At 41.0% G+C, this 27,571-nt stretch overlaps 1 protein-coding gene across 2 annotated transcripts; it reads right to left on the bottom strand.

Annotated features, from left to right (window-relative positions):
- gpr37b (G protein-coupled receptor 37b) lies at nt 1-26,377 on the bottom strand. 2 transcript variants are annotated; one of them, XM_057324851.1, is made up of 7 exons: nt 26,301-26,377; nt 24,255-24,649; nt 20,215-20,689; nt 10,617-10,777; nt 9,726-9,838; nt 7,465-9,159; nt 1-2,483 (listed from the first exon to the last, which is right to left on the bottom strand). In XM_057324851.1, exons 6-7 carry the CDS (start codon nt 8,467-8,469, stop codon nt 1,653-1,655), a joined length of 1,836 nt encoding a protein of 611 aa, XP_057180834.1. In that variant the 5' UTR covers nt 8,470-9,159; nt 9,726-9,838; nt 10,617-10,777; nt 20,215-20,689; nt 24,255-24,649; nt 26,301-26,377; the 3' UTR covers nt 1-1,652. The 2 variants fall into 2 exon arrangements, with proteins under 2 accessions (XP_057180834.1, XP_057180833.1); XM_057324850.1 differs by having other exon boundaries at nt 10,703-10,777.
- Nucleotides 26,378-27,571: the final 1,194 nt, after the last annotated feature.

Raw genomic sequence — 27,571 nt, 5'->3', positions numbered from 1 at the left:
ATTACAGGAGGAATCTGAAAAGAAAGACCATAGGGTTCACAGTTAATGGGTTTGTACAATAGCCAACGACCGAGCAAGTCTCGGTAATGATGGACACCCTGTTCCTGAACAATTACTACTGAAATGCTGCACATCCATCACGAAAACGGATGAGGCGTGACAATAAAGCACCAATTCATCTAAAGAAAATGAGTCTGATACAGGACAAAGCAAATCTCAAGACATACCTGTCCAGATTTTAAATAAACTGCTCCTTGCAATTGTAGAAATGAAGTTTATTTGTAGGATATTGTTATACATTTCAGTACAATTTTGGTGCCCAATTCATTTCGGTAAGATTTTGGTTAGGCAGCGTTTTTTTACGTTTAGTATTTTAGTATAAGTGGTGTTTACTTTAAGACAGCAAAACTGTATTTCAGTAATGGAAGTCTAATAAGATTTTAAGAAAAAAATGAACGTAATCTTGGGTTTTGGTCTTGCCATTAAAATGATGCCACAATGTAAAATGTTTAGCTTCTAAAAACAGACTTCATTCTGTGAAGAATAGCTCATTTTTAGACTGATTTTGGTACCAACCACGACCTGGGCACATTCAAAGCCTTCGGAAATCTTCTTTCTGCAGTCTTGATTGAGATGGAAAAGCAGTATGTGACAATATTTGTGTTCGTCTGCAACAAATCGAATGCATGAAAATCCCCGCAAAACGTGTTCACATAGAGATCGCTGAAATGTTCCTATCTGTCACACAAAGTCCTACAGCATCTTCCCACAAAGCGTCCCAAAAATAGCAGACGGTGTCTGACACCTCAAATGCAGCAGATGTGTTTGAAATAGAAAAGAGCGCCTCCATAAGCCTCCAGTCGATCTCATCTGGACCTGTTCAATGAGCAACCTGACAGCTAAAGCCTTTATGCGGATAAACAGTTTCTCAGACACATCAGGAACCAAGCGGTATCGCGGCTTTTGAATAATGCAAAGACTGCTGAAAAGAAACATTGGAAATCTTTCTTGGAGACCTGAGTCAGGCCAAACACGATCTGTGTTGTTTAAATAAAAAGCACATTTGCGTTTTAATATATCAGTTTGCCATTCTCTAGCAAACACGTTCTGTTTATTAAAGAGACATTTTGTTGTGGTTATATAAAAACGGTCAGAAAGTGTTAAGCATCGTGTGGGCAGGTTTAAGACACAGACTCTACAGACTTCAAGAACGATTCACGAGAATCAAACTTCATCGAGAGAAAGTCACGGCAAGCAACACAGAAACATTAGAGAAATGTTACGGTCCATAAATGCAGAAAGACACCGTGCGACAGAAAGGGGCCGTTCATACAGAACGTGATCTTGCGTTGTTTAGCTCTATGCACATGTGCATCAGACAGACATCTCTTGGTTTTTAAACAGCCTTCACAACCCCATCGGCACATCTCGTGTGAAGGCCTTCGTGAAGTCACAAGAGTCGAGAGAAAGCTAAAGTGCAAAACAAACGTCAACTCGAACGCCGTCACTACATCAGTGTGTATATATATTTTAAAGGCGATTAAAAATGTAATTACATGATTTTCAGTCTACATTACTTTCTTTAAGAGCGACATATCGGTTGTGGTATTTACACAAGACCAAAGCAGTGCTTGCACAGTACACGATGTGGCTCAGCAGTGAGATCCGGTCGCCGTGTAGTTGGACATCTCTCGGCGTATGGTGCTGAACGGTGACAGCTCCAGTTCCGTGGTGCACTCGTGTTCGTTGTCGTCGCTGGCCGTGGCCGAAGAGTGCGCCGCTATCCCGCAGGCGTCCGCGCAACAGCAGCAGCAGCACTCCAGGAAGGCGCGGCCGAAGGGTCGGCACAAGCAGAGCAGCAAGACGGGCGTGACGGCCGCCCGCAGGAACAGCAGCAGCTGGCTGAGCAAATGCAACACCGCCATGGTGCTCTGCGGCACCCCGGCCGCCATGTACGCGGACACCATGTTGCAGACGTTCTCCGGGACCACGCACGCTCCGTACACGATGGCGAGCGCCACCACGGTGCAGTTCATTTGGCTTTCCAGTCGGATCTGCTTCTTGTTGCCTCTGGCGCAGCCACGCTCGGCACGTCGGATCCTGCGGGCGGTGGCCACCGAGCTGCCGATGGTGAAGAGCGTGGGCAGGCAGAAATAGCAGCCGAAGCACCACCACAGACGGGCGCCCTCGTACGTCAGGCCCAGCACGTACAGAGTGTCGGGGAGGGTCGTGGAGATGCGGATCAGGCAGCGTTCCGAAGCGGGATCGCCCGCCGTGCCGTCGCCGTTTTCGGATACCAGTTGGCGGATCAGCAGCTCGGGCAGGGCCAGGAGTAAGGCACCGATCCAGATGACGCCTAGCTTGGCGGTGGTGGAGGTGCAGTTCTCGATCATCTCGTAGTACATCTGGACGTTGGTGGCGGCGCGGAATCGATCGATGCAGAGCGCGCAGAGGGTGAAGGTGGTTACACCCAAGGACGCCACCTGGAAACAAACACACAAAAAACAAAATTTTGTGTTAGAAATGACAAAACTGTACCAAAAAATGTATTGATAACAATATTTCTACAGAACAGTATACTGATATTACAGGAAAATGTTTAGAGATGCACCAATATATCGGCCAATAATCGGTATCGTTGATAAAAGCGAATTTGACACAATCGGCTATCACCAATTTGATGTGTTTGAATTAATAACATTCAGAAGTTAAGAAATATTCATTTAACATTTTGTTAGTGCTATAACCCCCAAACTATCGGAATGGGCAGATATCATGGCTATTGGTATTGGTGGAGAAATTTGGAGTCGGTGCTTCACTGGTAACTATTTTACAAAGTGACGATTTCATTTGAGTGTGTACCTTGTGAATGGTACAAAAACATACGATTGCTAGAAAAAAGTGCAAATGAAGCCCCACCTCATGACTGAAAGCTGATTACATGAAAAAACACACAAATTTATACAAATTTATTAGACATTTCATAAAACAGTTACGATTTGCCTGAAAAAAATGCTGGGTTGTTTCAGCCCTGGTTGGGTGAAATATGAACATTTTCACGGTTGGGTTCGTCCATATTCTACACAACAAGGAGTTGAAACAACCCAGCATTTCTTTAGTGAACAGAAAACAGCTGTTGTATGTCATTGTCTAGTGTTACATGTGTACACTGTCAAAACCAATGAAGGAAAACAACTGCTTCAGAACGAAAACCCGCATCCATCTGTACAGCCGAAAACTCTAGCCATGTAATCGTCCGATGCATATTATCGGGTTTGCAGAACAAACGTCTCCCACATTCACAGCTCTTATCTGCTGTGTTATTATGACAAAAGTCAAACTCCTGCAGACCAAACAATTAATTCCACACAGACACGCAGAACTCTCCAAACACACGCTTCCCATCGTGAAATGAAATGTTCAGCACGGCTACTGTCACGTTGAATTGCTTGATATGAAAGAGAATTAACGAAAGATTTGACTATAATGAGAGAAAGACAACAGGACAGATTCTTGGCCACATTCTAGCAGCTGAATCTCAGCGGATGACACAAACCCAAATGAAAGAGGCAACTTAGTGTTTGTCTCCATTAGCATAATTACAGAGCAATGAAGCGCATCAGCATCAAGGAGGAGACAATTAGAGAAACCACGCTCGCTGCTGTTCCCCAACCAAATCCGGCATACATCTTTCATCTGTGAATGCGGAACGGCTTGATCATTTAAACAATAAGCGCTGTTCAGAATCCATTACGGACCATTGCATCCATTAAGACTCCGTAATGGCACAAAATTACTTTCATAGGTGTGAAACGCGTCCATTCTCCTCCATTAGACACTGAAAACATTAAATCTGACCTTCTGTATAAATAAAGTTCATGCAAACAATTTGCTTATTTGTTTTTTCAGAGAGGCTATAGAATCATAATTTTCTGATTCATTGAATTTTAGTTACAAATTTCCCAAATTCTAAAATAAGCTCCAGAGTTGATAGAGATTCTGAATCAGTTTTAATGTGAACTCTCCATTTGAATATTGTAAAAATATCATATATCGTATATTGCCAAGACATCCATCAGGTCTTTAGTCTCATCAGCATCTCAGATATTTCTCCTGAAGAAAAAGAATCTCTGTCATCAAAGTTTCAGAAGAGATGTCAACAATGTGTCAAACTGAGCTCAGATTTGTCAAGTCTGCAATCAAAAGTCAATATTATTGAAGATCTCAGTATGAACTCAAACATTTCGCATCAAATGCACCCAAATCCAGATTATTTGACCTCTAAAATCTACATTCGTTTTACTCCATACTCTTCATGTGTTTCATCTATTACACTCTCATTTGTTTCTCTTTTAAGCAATTTGAGGAGAAACATGCGAAACACAACTGACCTTTGAAAGAGTGACCTCTGAGCATCTTTTTTAAGTGTACTTCATCACTTTAATAGTGGGACATTACACACAGCTAAATATTTCAGGCACAAAATCTTTGACCTGAATGAGAAAGAATGTCATGACATGACCTTAACCTGCGACAAACAAACAAACATGCACATGAAGCCGAGACCACCGTCTGCATAATACACAACTAATGATCATGTGATTTGAAGCACACTTCACCTCAAGACCGACCGCATCCGTCCTGGCACTCCGGGTGTTTTGGAGGCACGTCATGGCGTTCAGGTTTCTAAGCAGCAGGTGAGGATCTCACAGGCTTTGTTGGTCTTTACTAACAGCTCATTTATTCCGTGATTAAGAGTCTCTTGTGAAGGATGGAGGTTCTGGTTATTAATCTGGTTTTAACAGATGCTTTCAGACCGCTTGACTTCAGGCCATTGGGCTACCGCCAGCAGGGAGGGCAATAAATCTCACATATTGACAAATGAGAACGAGAGCGGGCTACAGACTACAGCTATTACAATAATAACTTTATATATGATGAACCATCCGTCTCCATTAACATGATTCTTGAGTTATTAAAGAGACAGTTCACCCCAAAAATAAATGTGTTCACGCGCATGCGGCTATAAACGTGTGTGTGAGTCTTTCTTCTGAGGAACACAAAAGAAGATATTACGAGAAATGGTTTTGCGTTCATACAACGGAAGTCAATGAGGTTCGGTGTTGTTTGGTTATCAGTTAAACATCTTCTTTTGTGTTTTGTGGAAGAAAGAAATGACATGATCTTGACTTACTTTTAGCCACAAAGAAACTGCTGATGACATTTTCAATAATTGACAGATATGAAATGAAATGGAATTATAGTTGTTCTGTACGGAAGCCGAGCTGTCAGATCCGCCTCCATACAGCATCTGCTCGCAGGCGTGATGTGCCCAGCAGAGAAATGAGTGTATGCCTTCCTGCAAATCTGGGTGTTGTGACTGGTGTAATGTCTGGAAAGTTAAAGGCCAGTAAAACACACGTCCACCCTCGCCGGTTAAAATACTGCACAAACACAGCAGCCTCAGATCTGCATGACCTACCACAGCGAGTGTCAGACCCCTGATACAGAAACACAGCTGACATCTGAACTCATCTGGAGGAGGAGCAAAACTCCAAAACAGATTTCTCCAACAAGAGAGAATTAAAGCTATAGCTCTCTCCATCTCACACGAACTACCATGCAGCATGTTTTCTCATCTATGCTGTCTCTAGTCACAGCCGGGCATGCGCATGTGTGTGGTGAGTAATGAAGCCCGAGGCGTTTTCTCCCCGCAGAACATTCTCTCACAATTTGCCCCAAGACTGACTACACTCCACTTACTCGGCATTCAGAAGCTGCACTGCAGCCGGAGGGAAGCGCGCGCACACATCCGTGACACGAGCATGCATGCAAAGCGGCTTGTTTCCATTCAACCTCACCATTGTCAGCCTGGGCCTCTCGGCTCTTTTTGGCTGTCCCGTACGATCGCAGCACGCTAACTGTGTGCCACCGGGAGGCCACATTTATCCAGACCTCCCTCCAAAACCCCCCGTAACACACATTCACAAAGGAAGCATGATACTCGTTTGCTAGCATACTACAGTATCGGCCACTCTCCGGCCAAACAACATGAAACATACTGTGGAATACTTAAGTATTTACTATAGTAAACTGTGGAACATTTTGTAAATGTATACTAAAGCATTCTGCAGTATAATGAAGTAAGCTGTAGTACATACTGTAGTATATTTACTATAGTAAACCGTAGTATATTATATTATTACTTTGTGAATGTACATGTACACTATAGCATTCCGCAGTATTAACTACTAGCTATAAATAGTTTAGCATACTTTAATATTTACTATACTACACTGTAGTATGTTAAAGTATCACTTTGTAAATGTATACTATATCATTATGCAGTATTGTTATAATGCTACAAAGCTGTAGTAAATACTGTAGTAGGCAACGTATTTACCATAGTAAACTTTAGTACACTGTATATTATAGTATTTGTGAATGTATACTATAGCAGAAATACTGTAGTATACTTAAGTAATTACTATGATAAACTGCAGTAAAATTCCAAGATACTACATTGTACCATAGTAAATATTAAAGTATACTACAGGATTTTTTCATGTGGGAACATGGAGATCAATCTCACAAAACCTGTTAAGACTGTCATATTTCACCTCCAAATCTAAAGAGAAATGATATCTTGCTAAATGGAAACGATGAAGCCATTTTAAGATCATTATGATTTTTGACATTGTGACATTGATTCCAACACTTTCACTTATTTACACATCCACCTTAAACTCATTACTGTAATATAACAAAAACAAAGATGCGATACATTGTAATGCATTTGTGTATCATGGAGGTATTGCCTCTTATGCATGCTCATTTCAATAAAAAAATCACATTTACAGTTTTACAGTAATGAGAATATGGGAAGGAAATGTGCCGATTTGTGAAACAGAGCAGATAAGAGAGAGCGTCTGTGTGTTAGTGAGAGTGAAAGCGATCTCAGCTGGGTTTGGGTGTGGTGAGAACATTACGGCTCTGTGTCTACAGATTTCATGGGAAATAAGCAGCGATGGTTGCACCATACAGTGATGTGACAGAAGTGGGACAGAGGTCAGCGCAGACGGTCGTGCAGGTGTCCCGAGGGCAGGGCGCTGCTCTTTTGCATTCAACACATATGGCGTCTCAGTGTTCCCACAGCCTCCTGCGTTACACTCAAAACACACCTGCACACCGACACCTGCACACTGTCTGCGTGAAAAATCATTACTGGGTGAAACCAAAATTTGGGTTATGACCTTGTGCTGCATTTCAAATGTGAGTGATGGTTGCCCATGCAAAACTCACCACCGTGATGCTAGAGGTGGTGGCCAAGGTGTTGCTATGCAGCGGTTTATATCATGTCGAAAAGTCATGCATGAGTTGAATACATAGATTAGTCATTTAAAAAGACCTCGAACTCTCCACAAACCCATAGCAGAAGTAAAGCTTGCATGTGATGTCAATTACCTCAATATACGGTACGACTTTACAGGTGAACTGGCCCAGCAGCCAGGTCTTAGTCAGTTCGTGAAACACCACGAGAGGGAGGCAAGACAAAATCAGCACAAAGTCCCAGATGGCCAGGTTGGCTAGAAGAGCATTGGAGATGCTCCTCATGTAATAATTATGGCACACCACACACATTATTGCTATGTTCCCGGTTACTCCCACTGCAAAAATAAGAGCCGAGACGATTGTGATCGCATACGCTCCATACGTCTCGCTGGTAACGGGGTAGAAAGGGTTGGGGAACAATTCACTTTCCTCGTCCTCTGCATACGGAGGGGTCATCGGCGTGGCGTCCCACGGGTCGTCTACCTGTTTGGTGTGGAATTCAGTGTACCGGGTGAGATCGAATGGAAAGTCGGTGGCGGTGAGAGCTAGAGGTTTGGGCATCGGTTCCCAAAGGGTTAAAGAAGATGCCAAGGCATTATAATAAGTTTGGGGTGGTGTCAGAGGGACGGCGCTTTTCTTCGGGCCCCTTTTCACACTCTTAAACGCTTTCTTGTGGTGTTCTTTTGTGCCCCTCTTGCGCCTGTGGTTTCTCTTGTGTTCTCCTCTCAACGAATACGGCTTTGAGTTATTGTGTCCACCTGCCGTTCCCATGGCAGCAGGCATTTCACCATCCAACTCCTTTTGTTGCCGCAAGCGCTTGCGTGGGTTTGTGCCACCCTGCTGGACCGTGCGCGTCCTGTTTGACACCAGATGACTGTATCCATACCGCTTACTCCTGCTGTCTAAAACCAGTCGGAGATGCGAAGCAAACTTACTGTTGTTTTCTAAAGTCGGTTTGATGTCAAAGGCAGGTGTACCTGTGGCTTGATGCTTTTCAGGATGCTTGGCACTCGCATAAGAACTCCTAAGAGTAATGTCCCTGGTTTCTTTGGTGTGTGTACTGTCATTTCTTTCATGCAGTATGACATATGGACATCCAGCTATGAAAAATATCGTTATTAAAAGCAGCACCTGCATCTTCAATGAGTCAATGTGCCAGGGGGCTTAAAGAAGTCACTTCGGTTTTATGCATTGCAAAGAAAACACATTTTCCCAGACGCGCGTTGTCGGAGGAAAAAGTTCACACTTGAATGATTATTAATGCACAGTTACTTGCGCCAAATCCCATTTAAATGACCCGTTCAATCAGCTCCGGTGTCAGGCTGCAAATGCAACAAAAATCTTCTGTTAGCAAAGTAAGGCGCTATTCCCTCCACACGCGCTCGTTTCACTATTCGTTGCGGTTCTGTTTACGAAGCGCATCGCATCCAGTTCAGCAGAGAGAGTCGGTCGCATCTCGTGTTTTGGGCGCGGCAACCTGGATTCGTCCTGGATTATCGGAGCGCCTCCTGCGCCTCTGCCGTGTTCGTCAATGTGGAGACGCGGAGTGAGGCGGACGCGCTCTTGCGGCGCGGGCGGGGAGCTGCTGCGCCCTGCGCTCCGACAGCTTCTCCTGTTTGTGAGGAGCGGCTGAAGAAAATGGACGGACTCTCCCCTGGCAGATAACCTTGTTCTGTCAAACAAGGATCCATCAGCATCAACCCCCTGGACCACCGCAACTGGAGGCGACCACGCCCCGCTTGTGCGTAATGCATTTACATTTGTGCGTAATTACGCATGTCAACAGAAACATAATCCGATCCGGCGTTGTGCGAGTCAAATTATAACCTGTGGGATGCAGGAATTGTACATTATTTACATTGCGGTGATAGTACAAGACACCGCATACCATAAATGCAGCTCAAATAAAGCAGGTGTTTTTCTTATATTTTAAGATTAAAATAGATTTCTATGCATGTATCAGAGTATTCATTTAATATTTCTGACAGGGCAAAACACCACATGGGGCCCAAAAGTCAGAGACTGCATGAATATTTTGGATTTTATTTCATTAACACTTTGGAAATGAAAAGAGTTTTAGCATTTGAAACCAAAATGAGATAACAATAATAAGAAATATTTAATTCGAATGTAATTCGGGTGGTGCAACATAGACATGCTACCATTTGAAATCAATATTAATTTAATTCAACCTATCATTCAATCTTTTTATACTGCATAATTTGTAAAAATACGTTACATTCAAAATAAGCAAAGCATTCACACATGAAGTCTCAGACTTCTGCACTCCACTGTTCTGTATATAATATTTTACCGTCTTATATATCATTTAATAATGTATATATACTGTAATGAATAAAACAACATAACTTGAATATCTAAAAGACATTCACCTCCGAATGCTCTTTAGTGTTTTTGTATGTTGAACAGGTTTTCTTCCCCCATGCCAATGACACAACAGAACAGAACGGAAGGGCAAGATCTGACTCGCTCAAAGATTTGTTTCCTGCTGGACAGAAACTTGGGCTCAGAGACATTTGCAGAAGCACAGCCAACAACCTTTTATTGCCTCTAAAAACATCAGCAATTATGCACAGAGCCTCCATATTTAGCTCAAACATGCATTAGTTCCTTTGTTCGGCTGAGTCCAAAGGTTCGCCTCTATGTCCTGCTGGTTAGCTGAGCTTGGCAGAATACTAAAGTGTAAAACAGGGATGCCAGGTGCAGAAATAAGCTACTGGAGTTGGCACAACCTATGGCAGCTTGTTATACTGATGCCAGATGTAAGCATGGGGTTCAAAACACTAAAAACAGCTAGGAAGAGCATCAAGGTCAAAAACTAAAGAATGACTTTGAATTGTTTTTGTAAGAATCTTTATGTATTCAGAACGGATGCATGTTATGAATAATGTTTTTAAAACAAACACAGACATTCAATTGATTCTCTGAAAGAATGTCATAAATGGATATAATGGGTAAATATAAATATTTCTCTTTATTCTTACAAAAAAGAATCTATTAAAACTAGACAAAACTATGATTAGAAACATGGCATCTGTTTTAATGATGCTGATTTAGCCATCCACATCTCAGGACATGACAGACACTCTAATAAAAGCATGATGAACACAGATGTTCTTATCACTAAGAAACTGGATTGGTTATGAACATGAGAGCACATGTTGGAACAGTCTATGACTCTACCTGGCGGTTAAAAGTAGAACTGCAGGAGGAATTAATCATGCTGTACAGACAGACAGACAGACAGACAGACATGCACTTACAGAAGGCCAGAAATGTTTACTGATCACACTCAATACAGCATACAGGTGAAGTGAGGTGTGTCTTTAAGAGAGAAGAAGCGGAATACCCCAGCAACAGCACATTCCCGTCATCCATCACCCCGCTGTCCACATGAGAACGAGATGAATGAACCTCTGCAACTCTAAAGAGGAGGAGGAGAGATATCTCACTGCCCATCACACACAGATACAAAGCTATTACCAACTCCATCCATCCATCCATCCATCCAAATCAGCAGTCCATCATAAAACATCCAAGCAAAAAGAAATGAGATTTGTAATTTGTGGATTAAGTATATGAAATATATGAACGCTTTCTCGCTTTCTTAATTATATGTAAATTATCTTATTCAGCTTAATAGATACACAATAATTATGATTTTGCAGATTCAGCAGTGTATCTAAATTTATGACCTTAAATGCAAATATATTATTTTTTGATATGAAGAAACGACAAATATCATAGTACATAGACGAACTGGGAAAAAATGACCATCCTGATGTCAGATGAACACCGGTGTTGAGTTCGAGTAAAAGCCACTTAATTCTCGGCACACGCACAGACAGAATCAGCGTATGTGTTATGAGAGTGGTGTAATAACGGCGGTTAGTGGTGAGTGAATGCAAGAGGCCAGTCAGTAATGGGCTCTTAGATCAGTCTGGATGAATCAGACGACTGCAGAGAGACACAACTGAGCAACACATACACAAAGACTAAAGTAACTCACTGATATTTTCATTTCAATTGTTCGCAAGCACAAATAGCTGCCACGATGTTGCTAGGGTGGTCATGTGGTGTCAAAACCCGTCAAATCACAAACAAACACAAAATTAGAACAGCATGTAATGATTCTTAGGTAAAGAAAATATGATGTTTGTATAAGCTGTATAAGTATATTTTTATACAGCAAACTAAGTAGCCCTTAGACAGCAGAAAACTGCAATATTGGTTTTGTTTCTCCTTTCAGCAGCGAGACGTCTCAAGCAGCATGTGCCGGTATGTCAGAATCTATCTGTCTTTCTAAAAGCTCGAGCTGAAACCCTTCTGTGTTTGACATGCACACAATTTCACGTTAAAACAGCTGCCTGCTGGTGACACACTTGCACATATTGGCAACAAAAAAGTGAAACACACTATGCCTTCTTTCTTTCTCTCTCACATGCACACACACGCACACACAGCTCACAACTCTGTACTGGATGTCAAGAAATAAATAGCTATTGTTCTTCAATCAGGCAGCTGATTCAACTAAAGCCCAAATCTCCTGCTTCACAAGCATTTAAATACAGCCTTCATCAAAGCTCTGCATGCAGACCAGCATCTTAAGATCTGCCGGAAATCTGCTTGAGACGCTTTCACAGGGATACAACATTACAGAGACTGAAATTCATCAACTCGTATTAATAACAAACCTTCACAAATCCCAAATACTGATAATTGGAAATGCATATTTGAAATAAACCCATGAATGGCAGAACACAGGTTTAAAAAGAATAGAGAGAGGTTAAAATCCTCTGGACACTTAAATCACACATGCATACATGTCATTGCATAAAACAAAGATAATATCAAACCAAATGGCATTTATTAGAAATTTTGGCTTGCAACAAACACACTTTTCAATAAAAATGATAAAACAATACATATTATATCACCAAAGAAAAGCTTTTTTTGTGAACATGTGTTCTAAATGAGTAAAACTATTTTTGTATGTTGAATAAATACTGTATAATACTGTATAAATGTTATAGATTGAAAAAAAATGTTCTTGGTAAACCACAGACCTGAACACCATAGAAGGGTTAAATAAATACTATGAGTTGATGAAGTTTGTAAAATCCGCCGCTAGAGGCCGCATATTCAAAACAGAAATGTTCAAAATAACAACAGCGGCGTAGCTTGATGACGCTGTGAAGGAGCGTGGAACGTGAAACTTTTCAAAAACGCAAAAAACGTGGCCTAATATTTTCACATTTGTCCACGAGACTGTGCTGTCATGGTTTCTACGGCAGTAAAAGCGGAAACCGAGGGTAACACCAAAGACTGTCCCTGTGTTCCAACTGGGATGTATCGCCCTCCGAAGGGCCCTTTGGAGTGACAACCATCATGGCCGCCATACTGAAGGGTCGTTCCAAACCTCATAACTGGCCACTTCAAAGGGCCCTTCAGAATGAAGGATTTCGAAGGGTACAACTGATAGTCACTTCAGGCTCCCATGATTCTTTGCGTGGTGACACCGCCTCCTTATGAGCGCGGGATGATGACGAAGAAGGGCACTTCAAGAAACAGTTGCTTGGTCCCCTACACCCTTTAACCCTTCAAAGCTCTCACTCCGCAGGGTAAACCATTCAAAGGGCTTAGGGAATAGGGATGAGCCCTTCGAAATGGAACGCAGGGTGTGTTATAAGGGAGATGCAAGGTCTGGAGAAAGCACAACGGCTTAAACGAATCATGTGAGGCACCTCAGCCAATCATATAACAGCCTCTAGTCTCCTTTCCTGCGTTCCGCTGAAGGTCGCAGGCTTTCCATCTAGTGTCTTTGGTAATGCGGATATGACGCCATTGACAGGCGACTGCCAGACACGGCCCCGTGTCACTGGTTAAAATGACAACTTTCTCACGATTTACAAATAGCTGGAAACATTTGATATATTGTAAGTACTCAAATGAACAAAATATAAAACACTGGCCTAGTGGTTTTTGGATATTTTACTGCAAAAAATATCTGCATCTTTAATGCATAGCCTCTGCAACTGGGTATAAGTCAGACTGAAGTCACAAAAATAACACACAAAGAGGTGGACAGGGAAAGATATCAAGACCTTAGTCTACACATTACTGTCCACTTTCATCATCTCCAACCACAACACATTCAAAGCCCCTTGTGTTAAAGAACAGCATTGAGACGTGAATAAGCCGTCCAGCTCTTTTATATCTCTGACAGAGGTTACACCACATAAGAAGTTTATTTATGATGCTGGAAGGAGGTTTTGATAACCTCAGCCATAGACAACACACACACACTTCCTTCAGGACTATCTGATGCAGACTGCACACTTGTACTGGATCAAGTCCGGTACACATCACTGCTTATTCTGAAAATAAACCGCCCACTGTGACAGAAAGAGACGATGTGATCAACATGTAAAGCAACATAATCAAGACTTCTCACAATTAGGCAAATGTCAATACGAGTCTACTAGGGGTGCAACGACACGTGTATTCGTACCGAACCGTCACGGGTAAAATTCCAAAAGAAGTCATCATTCCTGCCCTACTCCCTTTGAAGGGCAGACGTTTGGAATGCACTTGGCAAAGGGTGCGACTGCGATGTAATTTCCTCATTATCTTCAGCTGGCATGTTCCCGTGACAACGCAGCATTGTGTCCGTCAGCAGATGATAAATATAAAATGTATGTTTATTTGCAAACAGTAAGGTTTTATGATTAAGTTAGGCCATTAAAACAGCAACATCTGCTGACGGACACAATGCTGCGTTGTCACGGGAACATGCCAGCTGAAGATAATGAGGAAATTACATCGCTCCCTTTGCCAAGTGCATTCCAAACATCTGCATAATGGCACGCACATGCCCTGTTCACTCCAAAGTCTAAACTCCAAGGGCTCTGCCCTTCGAAGGGAGTAGGGCATAGGAATGATGACTTCATTTGGAATTTTCCCCGTGACAGCTCGTGATGGTTCGGTACGAATACGCGTACAGCCCTAGAGTCTACACACACTTTTGTGAACGTGTTGGAGTATCCGATTTCTTAACAATGCAGAAAAACGATGTTTGATTGTTTTAGTTTAGTTTGCTTACATATTTACAAAGCACACGGAAGTTGAAACCAAAGTGCTTTATAAGTTTTATTAAACAAAACATTAATACCAACGGCCAGTGGACAACAGAAAATTGTAGGTTACACCCTAAGACTGAATTAAAAGATAAAGAAAAAATGGGTCTTAACAGACTATTTTCACATTGTAAAGAAAACGATTGCTGGAAATGTCTTGATGATGTTTGATCAATCATCAAAGATGATGTCTGTCAAACAATAAATCCTTGCAGAATCATTTAAATTTGTGGTCCGTGGACAGAATAGTCTGCAAATTGTACCAAACTTTAAGCCGCTTATCTATAGTCATGTCACATGATATTAATATCGATGTATTTTCTGATTTGGTCTCATGGTGGCGCCAGTTAGTCAAGTTTGATTTCCAAACCTGAGGAGAGAGAGACCCTCAACAATCTCAGGCTCCTCCAAGACAGCAATTTAATCTTCAAATTTTATCATCATGGCAAAGAGAGGATGGTCTCTATTACGAGGGCTGAATGTGAGCCGGGACGGGGAGAGCGTGTTGGCAGCTGTACAGAAAGCTGCTATCATCAGGTCTGCAGGCTGGATTCAGACAGACTCTGGAGGATGATACACGCGCTGGTACCCTGAAGACAGACAGACAGCACTTTAGAAGAAATACCGTCTCGCTCAAACAAACTAAAAAACGTCTCAGCCGGTGTAGATCATTTTTCTCTCGTATTCACTTCTGTACGGCTATGATGAGACAACCACAGACCTGACAATGATCAACAATCAATTTCAAACCCGGAATAGATCACATTCTGCAATCGAAAGGCCGGTCACGAGCATATAAATAAAATATATCTCAGGTATTCAGTGTTGGGTTGACCCCAGTTTATTTGAGAGTAGGGTTGGGAATCGAAAACCAATTCCAATTTGGAATCGGAATCGAAAGGCTAGGAATCGGATCGGAATCGAAAGGAATAGGAATCGGATACTTGAGATTAAAATTTGAATTCCTCTTATCAATTCCTGTGTGCATATTTTCAGAAAAGTAAATGCGTTGCATGATCTGCTGATATCTCAATAAAAGACCTTATGAAAATTATCGATATTTTTTACTATAGTGAGCATAGTTTAGCTATAGAATTTGCATTAAAACAGAGGAATCACAAATTAACCATAGTTGCATTATAGTAACTGCAGTTTAACCATGATGTAGTTCAACTATGACAATACAAATTGTAATCAATCAGAAAAGGTGTGTTTCTATGTGTAAATATACACAAAACGGTGCTCATAAATATATTTTGCATACAAGTCAATAAGCAGGCTAAATGACCATACAGGTTGATAAATGTTTTACTTCAACTGTGGAATCGAAACTGGGAATCGATAAGAATCGAAATCAATAAGCAGAATCAGAATTGGAATCGATAAAATTGAAACGATTCCCAACCCTATTTGAGAGTGCTCAGCACTGTCTGATACTGTGTGAGTTCGAGTGAGGTTTAATAGCATAAACAACGATGTGCTAGAGAACAAAACTATTCTGGAAAAAACGAAAGAATACGGTGAGCGAGACCGATAAACCAAACTATACTGAAATATTCTCTCCACACAATTCATATCCATACAAGATTTCAGAAGCCGCAACCCACCAACAATTCATCACCTCTGCGGCGAATGGAAAAAAATTCATCATGTTTGAAAGAAGAGTAATAAAAAGAAAACAAAAACAATTGCAAATGAAAAGGGCAGCACATTACAATAGCCTATATAAAAAAAGAATGGTTATATGAATCATACATCTCTCTCCGGAAAGCCTTGCTTTCATATTTCATAAAAGTGGCATAAACAACAAAAACATGCCATCTTAGTCCCACAGTGAGAGTTGGGTGAAATTAAAGGAAGACCGAAGAAAGAGATGGATGGGGAGAGACTCAGGAAGTCATGTCATTAAACTTTGCCTCTGAACAGCTCATTTACCAGCCAATCGCACAAATGAAGTTTCCCAGCGGTGTGACCCAAGACAGCGACCATCAGACCCAGCCGGACGTTTCTGTTTGCTCTGCCGGGCCGACTGAAGTTGTGAGTTTAAACAGCGACTCATTAAGAGTCTCCTGTCTTCACACCTCTAAACCACAGGATTAAGAAACTGATCCAGTGCAAGAGTCAAGAGTGCCATAAATATTTAAACAAAGCCAGTGTTTAGAATGAATGGAACTCTGAAGTCCTCCAAGTGAGATCTTGTACGTTGTAGCGATATGACCATTCTGTACGTAGAACACAAAAGATGATATTTTGATAACCAAACGTTGACTTACATCGTATGGCAACACAAAACCACAGAGACATTTCTCAAAATATCTTCTTTTGTGTTCCACTGAAGAAAATGTCACAAACACAGATGTACAACCACACGAGAGGGAATAAATGATGCTAGAATTTTTATTTTTGGTCAAACTGTCCCTTTAAGCAAAACTAAATACCACAAAGCAATAACTACGCAACTACAAAATTTGATCGACTAGATGACTTGTAATCTAAGGCCTATGTGCCAATCAGCTGCAAAGCCTTTCCGGTGGGATTCTCAGCGAGGATTATGGGATACAGGATTGGATGGGCGCTGACCCAAAGCCCCGCTGAGCCTGCAACGTATCCGTCCAATTCAAACTCTGATCCAGAGCTCAGACCCAGTTTCTCCGTACATAATTCAATACCTCACCGACTGATTGAATTATACAGTCCGGCATTACCCAAAAATGGCATTTATAATTCTGACAAACGGTTCCAGGCTCAAAGCGTCCGGTCAGCATTTTTTTGAATGTTTTGAAATGAAGTTACGGCTTTGCTATCTTCGGACGAAAAAGGGCCATTTGTCATGACTGCGGTCTTAGCTTTTATCCCGAGTGATGCGACTGGTTGTTTTTGGGAAGGTTCATGACTCAAGCTGTCAGCAGATGGCACTGTGGCCTCAGTGACAGATGCGCAGTCATTACTGGTGTGAGAGCGAATGCAATTACGCCTGCTGAGGGAAACAATTAAGTGAAGGCAGAGCTCGACACTACACCACCGCAGCCCGGGAGAGACTGAGAGTGCCCACTACTGCCCTCCTCGGCTTTACTGCCCGAAGGCAACGAGATAGAGAGAGACCCTCTGGCAGCGATACTGTGCTAGCCACTAATAGGATGCAGCATGCAGGACTGTGTTTGATAGCAGATATGTCAGGAGTTGTGTGTACGTGTGTAAAATAATAACTGCAGCTGAGCAAGAACACATTTTGCTTGACTGTGCAATATTGATGATGATGCTAGGATGCTGGGAGTGGTTGCTATGGTGTTGCTAGGATGCTCTAGATGCTTGCATACTTCAAGTCAAGTCCAACCCTACATGTCTTTGATGTTTGTTTCCCTGCATGAAGTCCTTCCTTGTTAATCTGACTGTTTGTCCTAACAATAACGGACGCCACGCCATGATACACACGATAGTGCTTTGATTGCTCGGTTTACTGTGAAATCTCATTGGTCCGCGCATGAACTGTACTTTTGAAACAAATCTGATTAGCAGCGATGGCATCACATGGAGCTGTGATTTCATGCTCAAAGTGGAGCACTGTAATACAGTTATGGATTTTTATTAAAACTTTATTAAAACAACTTTCAAAAGGTTACAGCACACCTCGGCACAACAAGTCAGATCTGATCTATCATTCATATCCGTAGCACAAATGTTTCGAGATGAGTTACACATCAACGTTTAACTTCTTGTGGCACCGTAATAGTGACGTTCCCTACCGACAAACGCACAAATGTGTGCTAGTGATGTTTAAGCATGCAAAGGTGTGGATGACTTTAAGACAGTGACAGAGAGAGAAAACGATGTGAAAAGTATTGTGTGTGGGTGTGTGTGGGCAGAAGAAAGTCGTCACATTGTGAATGTGTTTACGTGGCGTTGTTAGTGTTTATTTTGTGTGTGTGTGCTGTGCTTCACTGCGTCATTAATCTCGCTATTGTGAAACCTCCCGCACACAAACACACACACACCGAGTCCTACTCACAATTTCATAACTTGCCATAAAATCTTGACAATCCTTCTTTCTCCTCCAGCAGTTTCTTGAGTCGGCCGTGTTACCTGACATTGTGTTATGAACAGGTGCGATGTGATTCGATTTGTCTGACCGCAATGAAAGCGAAAAAGGACAAAAGTTAATGTCCAGAAAAATAACTCAAATACAGAGTCTGTGATGGTCACCAAGATCAATAAAGATCTCTGGTCCATAAAGGAGGTAAAGACGCCATCCTAATCTGTCTGGTTAGCACATATGATCGATCGTTTTTTAGTAACCCGAAGTACCTGAGTGTTTTACTACAGTAAATGACCGGCCTTGTGTTTCCCCCTCGTTCCCAACACACCATCAGACTTCTCATACAGCCCAAGGTTAATTTCACAGAGGAAGAAAACATCTTTCAACATCTGTTTCAAGCAGTCGTGAAAAGTTAGATCAAGGTAACGGGTTTGAGCAGGGCAAGAAAAACGAGCAGAAGTGTGTCCAGTAAGTGTGTGATTAAACACTGCCGTTATATTCTTGCAATTCCTGTTCACAGTTGTTTGTAAAAAGTCACTCTGAACGGGGGGAGACTATAAAGCTCGGAGACATTGAGTGCTGCTGTAACAAATCCATTTGTGTTCGTTGCCCTGAGTTCAATTCATTGTGCAATTATGACAGTGTAAATAGGCTCTGGAATAATGCGGCAAACACTCCATACAATATACTGCAATGCACGTGACGCATGCAAAGTGAACGTATTTTACTTGTGAACGCACATGCACAAATCTCACCAAATCTGTCAACATGTTAAATACCATGTATTTAAATATAGTAAAGAAATAAAGCCTATTGAAGGAAAATTAACTGCTAGGGTTGGGTTTTATTTGAATTTGATCTATTCCGATTCTGCTTATCGACTCCCAATATCCATTCCAAAGTTGTGAAGGAAAAACATTTAAAAACAAGTGAAGGAAAACATTTAGATATTAACATAAATGGTCATTTATCCTGCTTATTGACGGGTTTGCCAAAATATATACAGTATATTTATGAGCACAATTTTGTGTATATACACATAGCAACCATCTTTTGTCTGATTTCTATTACCATAGTTTAATTACAAATATGGTTATACTGTAGTTACTATAATAAAATAATGATAAATGTGTGGTTATTGTGCTTTACTACAAATACCATGGTTAAACTATGTTTACTATAGTAAAAATATGGTTAATTTTCATCAAGGGGTTTCACTGAGATTTTTTTTCTGAATATGTGCGCACAGGAATTGATAAGAGGAATAGAAATTTTAATGTTATATCAAGTATCCGATTGCTAACCTTTCGATTCCGATTCCAGAATTGGAACTGATTTTCGATTCCCAACCCTATCAACTGCCGAGAAATGCATGATAATCCACGCTGAACACTTGCATAGCAACGCCCTAGCAACCAATGCTTACACAGGTATACTGTATACCAGACATTACCTAAAACATCTATTTTTGTAATATAGCATTGTATATTTAGAGATGTGCTTAAAGGGATAGTACCCCAAAATAAAAATTCTGCCATCATTTATTCGCTCTCGTGTGTTTGTAAACCTGTTTGTGACTCTTTCTTCTGTGGAACACAAAAGAAGATCGCACGCACGCACGCACGCACGCACGCACACACACACACACACAGAGAGAGACACTATGCAGTGAATTAAGTAAGAGGGACTCACCAGCTACTCTTTGCCATCATCCCTCTGTAACAGAGACAGACACCAACCACTTCTGCTCCCCTGCAATCATCTCACCTAACACATGCACAAAAACACTCCAAACACAGAGAGTTCTTCAGACACACCACTGCTCCGCACCGGACACGGCCTGCAGTGCATTATGGGATGGAGAAAGGGGAGGGAGACAACAGACCAGACCAACAATCTCCGCAGGGCTCCTCAGGCCAAACTATGAAAACAACAGTTAATTGGGCAGTTATTAATTAATAAAGTAATTAATAAAGGCAGTTGTGCTGTTGACTGCAGGAGTTGGTGAAGCACAGCCAGTATCTGTGGAGGAAGACAGGGTGACAGATTTGATCTGATGGCAGGGAGACAGCCAGTTCAGGATGAGGCTTCACAACACCTGTCCAGTCTCGCCAACACATCAGCTGCCACGGGTGAGCGATCGGTGCCAACTCCACACATGTTGAACCTGGGGAGATAGTAATAGCAATAGACTTCATTGAATCAACCCACAACCTCCAGGTCCTTAAACATGTTCTCAGCTGTTTCGTTTAAGTATCAACTTAAAGGGATACTTCACCCAAAATGGAAGATTCTGTCATCATTTACTCCCCTTCGAGTTGTTCCAAATCTGTATAAATGTCTTTGTTCAGATGAACACAGAGAAAGATATTTGGAAGAATGCTTATAACAAGACAGATTTTGCCCCCCATTGACTCCCATAGTAGGAAAAAATACAATGGTAGTCAAAAGTGTCCCAGAACTGTTTGCTGTCCTACATTCAAAATGTCTTCTCTTGCTTTCAACAGAACAAAAAATAAATTGATAAATGATAAAGTAATTTTTCTACTATGGGAGTCAATGGGTGTTGAGATCTGTTTGGTTATAAGCATTCTTCCAAATATATTTCTCTGTGTTCATCTGAACAAAGATATTTATACAGATTTGGAACAACTCGAAGGAGAGTAAATGATGACAGAATCTTTATTTTTGGGTGAAGTATAAATTTAAGTCTTAAATGTTTCCCCTAAAACTGTTTAGGAGAATAAAAGCGAAAAAAATGAGACCATTATTAAAGCATAGGACGAGTATGGAGGTGTAAATGAATGTAGATTGTAGAGGTAAAACAATTTGGGTAAATTTGTGTAGCGAAGTCTTGCCACCTGGACTCTCCGTTGCACTCATTTTCTTGCAGACTTGACAAATCTGAGCTCAGTTTGAGACATCGTTGACATCTCTTCTGAAACTCTAATGACAGACACATTTGTGACATTTCTGACTCTTTTCTCAGGAGAAATATCCGAGACGCTTGGCAATTTCCAATTGCTCTCCATTTCATCTCGCTGAAAAGAGAGAAAACTGAGACGTTAAAAAGATCAAAGGTCTTTTCATGATGTCACCAAGAACATACATATATAACCTACAGAAAGTTACAGATTTAACAGATTTAAAAGTGTGTCTTCTCTCCGCCGGCGCTCTGGTCTGGTGCTGATATTAATGGAGGTGTCAGAGAGAGAGAGAGAGAGAGAGAGAGGGAGTGAGAGAGAGAGAGAGAGAGAGAGAGAGAGAGAGAGAGAGAGAGAGAGAGAGAGAGAGAGAGATGAGAGAATAGAGAATGAGAGAATGAGAGAGAGAGGAGAGGTGAGAAGTAGAGGTGGGAGTGAAGAGTGAGAGATGAGAGAGTGAGAGAGAAGAGGAGAGAGGAGATGACGAGACGAGAAGAGGACGAGAGAGGATGAGTGAGATCTGTAGAGTGAGAGTGAGGAGGACGAGAGGAGGAGTATCGGCAGTGAGCAGGAGAGAGAGAGAGAGTGAGAGAGTGAAGAGAGGTGGAGAGAGTGGAGAGTGAGAGAGAGTGAGAGAGTGAAGAGAGGAGAGGAGAGAGAGAGAGAGAGAGAGAGAGAGAGAGAGAGAGAGAGAGAGAGTCGATGAGGTGAGAGTGGAGAGAATGAGAGATAAGAGAAGAGAGAAGAGAGAGGAGAGAGAGGAGGAGGAGAGAATGAGAGAGAGAGAGGGAGGGAGGGGGGGGGTGAATGCAGTCTCAGCAGTGTATCAGGTGGATACTGTTGCAGTCTGCTTCGATATTCGACGCTCCGCAGGGAGAGGACAGGAGAAAATGAGAGCGCCGGAGAGGCCAGATGGCAAGACTTCGCTACACTGAGCTGATTCAGGAGTTTTTCAGACAATATCTATGCAGAATACCGCAGTGGAGTTCATTAATATTCACATATATTTGTGTTCGTAGCGCTTTTCGTAATTCAATCTCTTTGATATATTGAATTGTACGGTTTGATATTTCCCAAAACGCTTTAATTCTGACAAATGGTTTCAGACTTTAAACAACATTTCATCAACATGTTTTTCAGATTTTGTTAATAAAATTACGGCTCTCCAATCTGTGAAACCATTTGTCACGACGATCATTTTGGCGCTGTCATGGTTTTTTGGTATAAACCGAAACCTTTTTATTTCATTCAGTCTATGTTCTTGTCATGTTGATGTGGGACGGGGAAAGACATGAATTATAATGTTTCTGTAGAGTCTCGGAGATATAGCTGAACGTTTTGGACACGACAGCTCCTTTCTTTTCTTATAAGTGATCTGTGTGCTGCTTTTGAAAACAGACTTTCTCATTAAATATCAACGATCTTAAAAGAGCCGTTTGCAACGTTGTATAATAAGCTGTGCCTAATACTAGGGCTGTCACGATTATGAAATTTGGCTGACGATTAATTGTCTAATAAATCATGGCGATTATGACGATTAATTGTCTGTTTTAGAGCTTGGACTTTTAATTTATTCAGCTTTGAAACGACCATATTGTACTGAATATAAAGACTATGTTCTTTTTCTTGGAAATACATAGGAAAAAAATGGGTCATCATGCTTAAGGTTTAGGCTTTTACCTGTCAATAACACAACCGCCAAATACTTGTAAATTAAATAAATTGATCAGGAGTGAATTGAAGCCACCAGTAAAATACTATCAGTCATAGAAAAGCTTCTAGTCTGTTTTTTTCTCACTTGCAAGACTACAATAAAAGTTTACTTGTGTGTTAATGAGATTTTGGTAGTTTTCACACTGAAATAATAATAATTTGTATATGCTTTAGTTTTTTTTTAAGTGATTGTGTTGTGGTGGTACATTTTACAAGTATTACTATGCTTTAGTCACAATATATACAATAAAATATGCACTATGCAGATGCTCTACAGCTCCCCCTAGTGTCTTCTATAGAGATGTGCAATAATCGCGATGATCTGAAACCATCGCGATGAGGTCAAACAATCGCGAAGAGACGATAATAATCGTGACAGCCCTACCTAATACTAAACTATTTAAGATTCTTTTCTTATTTTGCTAGGGATATAAGATAGACAACAAGACATTTTGCAAATATACGTACGTTTGTTTTGTTCCAATTTGTAAATTAAGAAGCATTTAAAACTTAATCTATTTTTCTCAAAAATACAAGGATGAGAATCCTTTTAGAAAATGTATAGAGATCGAGTTTATGGTTGTATATCAATTGTCACTCTAAATAACCATATGGCAAGCTTATGGGCAAATCCCAAATAGTCTAGCATGTATTGATTTAAACATTTCTCATGGGCAAAATTCAATTTTGGTTGGTCAATGTTTATGCATTCTAAACAAACGTGCTTATATCAAAACCTGAGCCCTCCGTTCCAGACAGCCAACTATTCTGTACAATTCTGCGAAAAAAAACAATAGTTTGAATCCTGGCCTGTGGTCCGTTTCCGGCGCTCTTCACTGTCCTGTCTGGCAAAAAATTGGAAAGTAAAAAAATATATGATCACCACTTCGTGTGCCAACGGTTGCACACGTATCACAGCTCAACCGTATCATACACAATCACGACTACAATTCGGTGTGTATGTAAAGAGTGACAAGTGCCACTCACTCACTAGACTGTGTGACAGTGATGAATGACCTGTCAATCAGAGACACACACACAGATTTACTGACACAGCAGAACACACACACGTCATGGAACTTTGTTTTCACAAACCTGGACATCGTCTACTCGTATTCAGTGTAAACGGTATCAGAGCGCACCGCTGGAAGCTGTCGTCCATTGTGTTCGCTTCCCCAGAAGAGATCAAATCATTTCATACATGAAGACACACGGGGATCCTCCAAATTGCTCTGGAAGCACAAACTTTCCCTACAAATATTTACGGAGGTACCGGCAGATGGATTTATGGGCCGGTCGACTGGAGTGGAGCGCTGAAGTATGAGACAATTTCTAAACAAGTCATCTCAGACGCTCTTTAGGGATGCACTCAACTCCCCGTGTCAGCTAGAAATATGAGGAACATCACCGGCCCGCTGGCCTCGATAAGACGAGAAACTGAAGAACGAGAAAATCAGTTAGATGCAGCTGCTGCTTTCACCGGCACCATTCTGAGAAACAAAAGAAAAGAACGAGAGAAAGTGAAATAACGAAACCAAAAAAACTTTACAAACATTTATCATCACATGATCAAACGCGTCCTTTAGTTTTTAATGCCATTGTTTGATTAATAAACACACTGCTTGATTTATAAACAGAACTGTCATTGATAAAGGTCAGAAACACTCTCTAGGCCAGCGTGAAAATGTTTGGCATATAAAATATGTTTTTGTATAACTGGTTGTAGAAACATCAGTACTCAAGGGGTTTTTATGCAGGTCGATCAACAAACAAATATCGTCTGCTGGCTCTTTCTAAAAGAAAAACAGCAAACGCAAGAACGACAGCAACTAAAGATGGTTTGAAAAGGAGGAGGACAGCTTTTGTTGGCTGTGTGGTCTGCCTGTTGTTCTCGCACGCATTGTGCACACGCTGGAAGGGCCGCGCGGAGGCGTCTGAGCGCATTAGAGACTGAATTGATGATGCGTCTTAAGCTTTGCATCATCACACATCAAAACCTGTTCACAGAGATGAATTAATGCTTCCACGAGATGAATTTATCATCATCCGCTGCGCTGAGGGCCAGTTTGAGCGAAGTCGGGCCAGAACGGGAATAATGAAGAGAAAAACATCTAGAGGACGGAGGATGCAGATGAAAGAAAATAGCAAAGTATGAGCTCATGACTAAGCCAAAAACATATTTATTTGACGTAGAAGAGGAACGCAGATTTACACGGGCAGCAGGGATAAAAAACAAAATGGATGGAGGAAACGGAAAAAAATGTGGGTGCAAAATAAATGTTTGAGGTTTTGACAAGAACTGATGTGAGACCAAAGTATAGAAGATGAACAGGTTAACTGTCCTCTAACTTCACAAAGTCTTTCATAAGTTTATGTCAACAGGTGGGTTATATCATTTGCCTCTGGCTCTGACCCATCAGAAAGTCAACATAAATGGTGTTTTACCCATGTGAAACGTTGTTAAACACAATGAATCATACACCATAAAGCCAAGGTTCTGTATGAAGAGTCAATTTTGAGTTCATGTTGATTCATTAGTAGAAATGAATAAGAAAGATGGAGATTGTTTCTCTCATCACCATGAACAAATCCTGTTCTGGCAACACGCATCATTTTAGTAGCCGGCCGGCGAATCAATAAGCTAATTGAGTATCTAGTGGTCCATCGCTCTCCCTCCATCTCAATTTACCTCGAATCAGACAATCAAAGGGTTTTCTCCTATCCCCACACCAAATAATTCCCAGCACTCCGTCTTAATGTCAAGCCATTCCTTAATAAGGCAGAGGATTGCTCTGTTAAATATATTGCAGATAACAGAACCCCCCGTTCCCCGACCTCTTGTCAATTATATGAGTCATTCACGGCAGGAGCCATTTTCTGAGCTCCGTGTTTCCTTTCAATCAAGACCTTCATGTTCAAAGGATAATTTAGTCTGACGGTGACTCCTCATCTGTCTATACGCTTTTGTGGCTCTCAGATGAAAGAGAAAACAGGGTGCTGTGTAAGGATATCGAGTGAATGAGGGAGTGTGTGAGTGTGTGTGTGGGTGTGTTTACAGCCTTCAAATGAGTTTGTACAAAGAGAAAAATCAATAATATATACATCACATTTAAAAAAATGAACTAAAATGAAAAAAGCTACCTTTTAGCCTTAGCCTTGAGCGGAGACATTTAGACATTGGGTTATACACCACAAAACGAAATTGAATGCACTCCGCTCTATAAAAGAAATAATCAATATTAATATGCAAAGCATGAAAGTCAATGTGAATCAAGCCTCCAGATATTTCCCTTTCTGTGCTTTTTGGTGGAAAACATCTTAATATTCCTTCATCTTTTCCCCCAAAACACGCAATATTTTTAATACTAGTGTGCTGTTTAACGGCAAGCACCACTCGCATTCGAGAATATTAAAATATAAAAAATAAAAAAAAAATACATTTTAAACAAAACACAGAAAAGCCGTGGCTTTATATAATTGTGCATGATCTCCACCATGAAGTAAGAATCTCTAGAGGCCTGGAAGCCAACATTTTAAACTTTTATCTTCCCTTTAACAGGCTTTTCTTGCTCTGATGGGAAGATGTACTAAGAATAGAGCTCCTTTTAGTGTAAGACTGACACGGAGACATTAAGCCCTGCCGCATCCAGAGATTCAACACGTCACTCTGTCGGCCCACCAGCACAGGCACTTGAAGGGACGCCCTACAGAGGGCCTCAGTGATGGACAGTTCTCTCTAAAAACCTTGCGGTCTAATGCATGCGGTACATCATGCATGGACACCCATTTATACGCAATACCCCAGGGGTTTATCTGGTGGGTCAGCACACAAAAAACTACATTAAAGGGTTAGTTCACCCAAAAATAAAAAAAACAGTAAGGGACTATTTCTTCTGGTGAACACAAAAGAAGACACACAGAAGTCTCAGTGGTTTTGTGTTCATACAATGGAAGTCAATGGGGTTCAGTGTTGTTTGGTTATCAACGTTCTTCAAAATATCTTCTTTTGTGTTTTGCATAGAAAGAAACTCATGCAAGAGAGTAAATAATGAAATATTTTTTTTTCGGGTGAACTATCCCTACCCCAGTTTTGCAATGAATATAAGCAGGGTTTGTGCCCACTATGAATTATTACGTTTAGATATAAAACCAACCAAACACACCTTTGATTTTGGTTTACTTTTATACATGTTGGGTCTCCACTTGATGTCCAATATACAATCATGAACCAAATCTATTACATTGCAAAAAAATACATTTCTTACCAAGTATTTATACTATATATTTATATAGTAGTTATATTTACTTGACAAGGAATGTGACCTTAGATAATAAATCTTGATTTCTGTAGAGTTTATGCTTAAAATAATAATAAAAAAAAACTGTATCTGCCAGGGGTAAAAAATTTAATA

Source organism: Triplophysa rosa, linkage group LG24 (genome assembly GCF_024868665.1).
Source record: "Triplophysa rosa linkage group LG24, Trosa_1v2, whole genome shotgun sequence".
Lineage (NCBI taxonomy): Eukaryota > Metazoa > Chordata > Actinopteri > Cypriniformes > Nemacheilidae > Triplophysa > Triplophysa rosa.
This window is presented reverse-complemented; position numbering and strand designations above follow the sequence as displayed.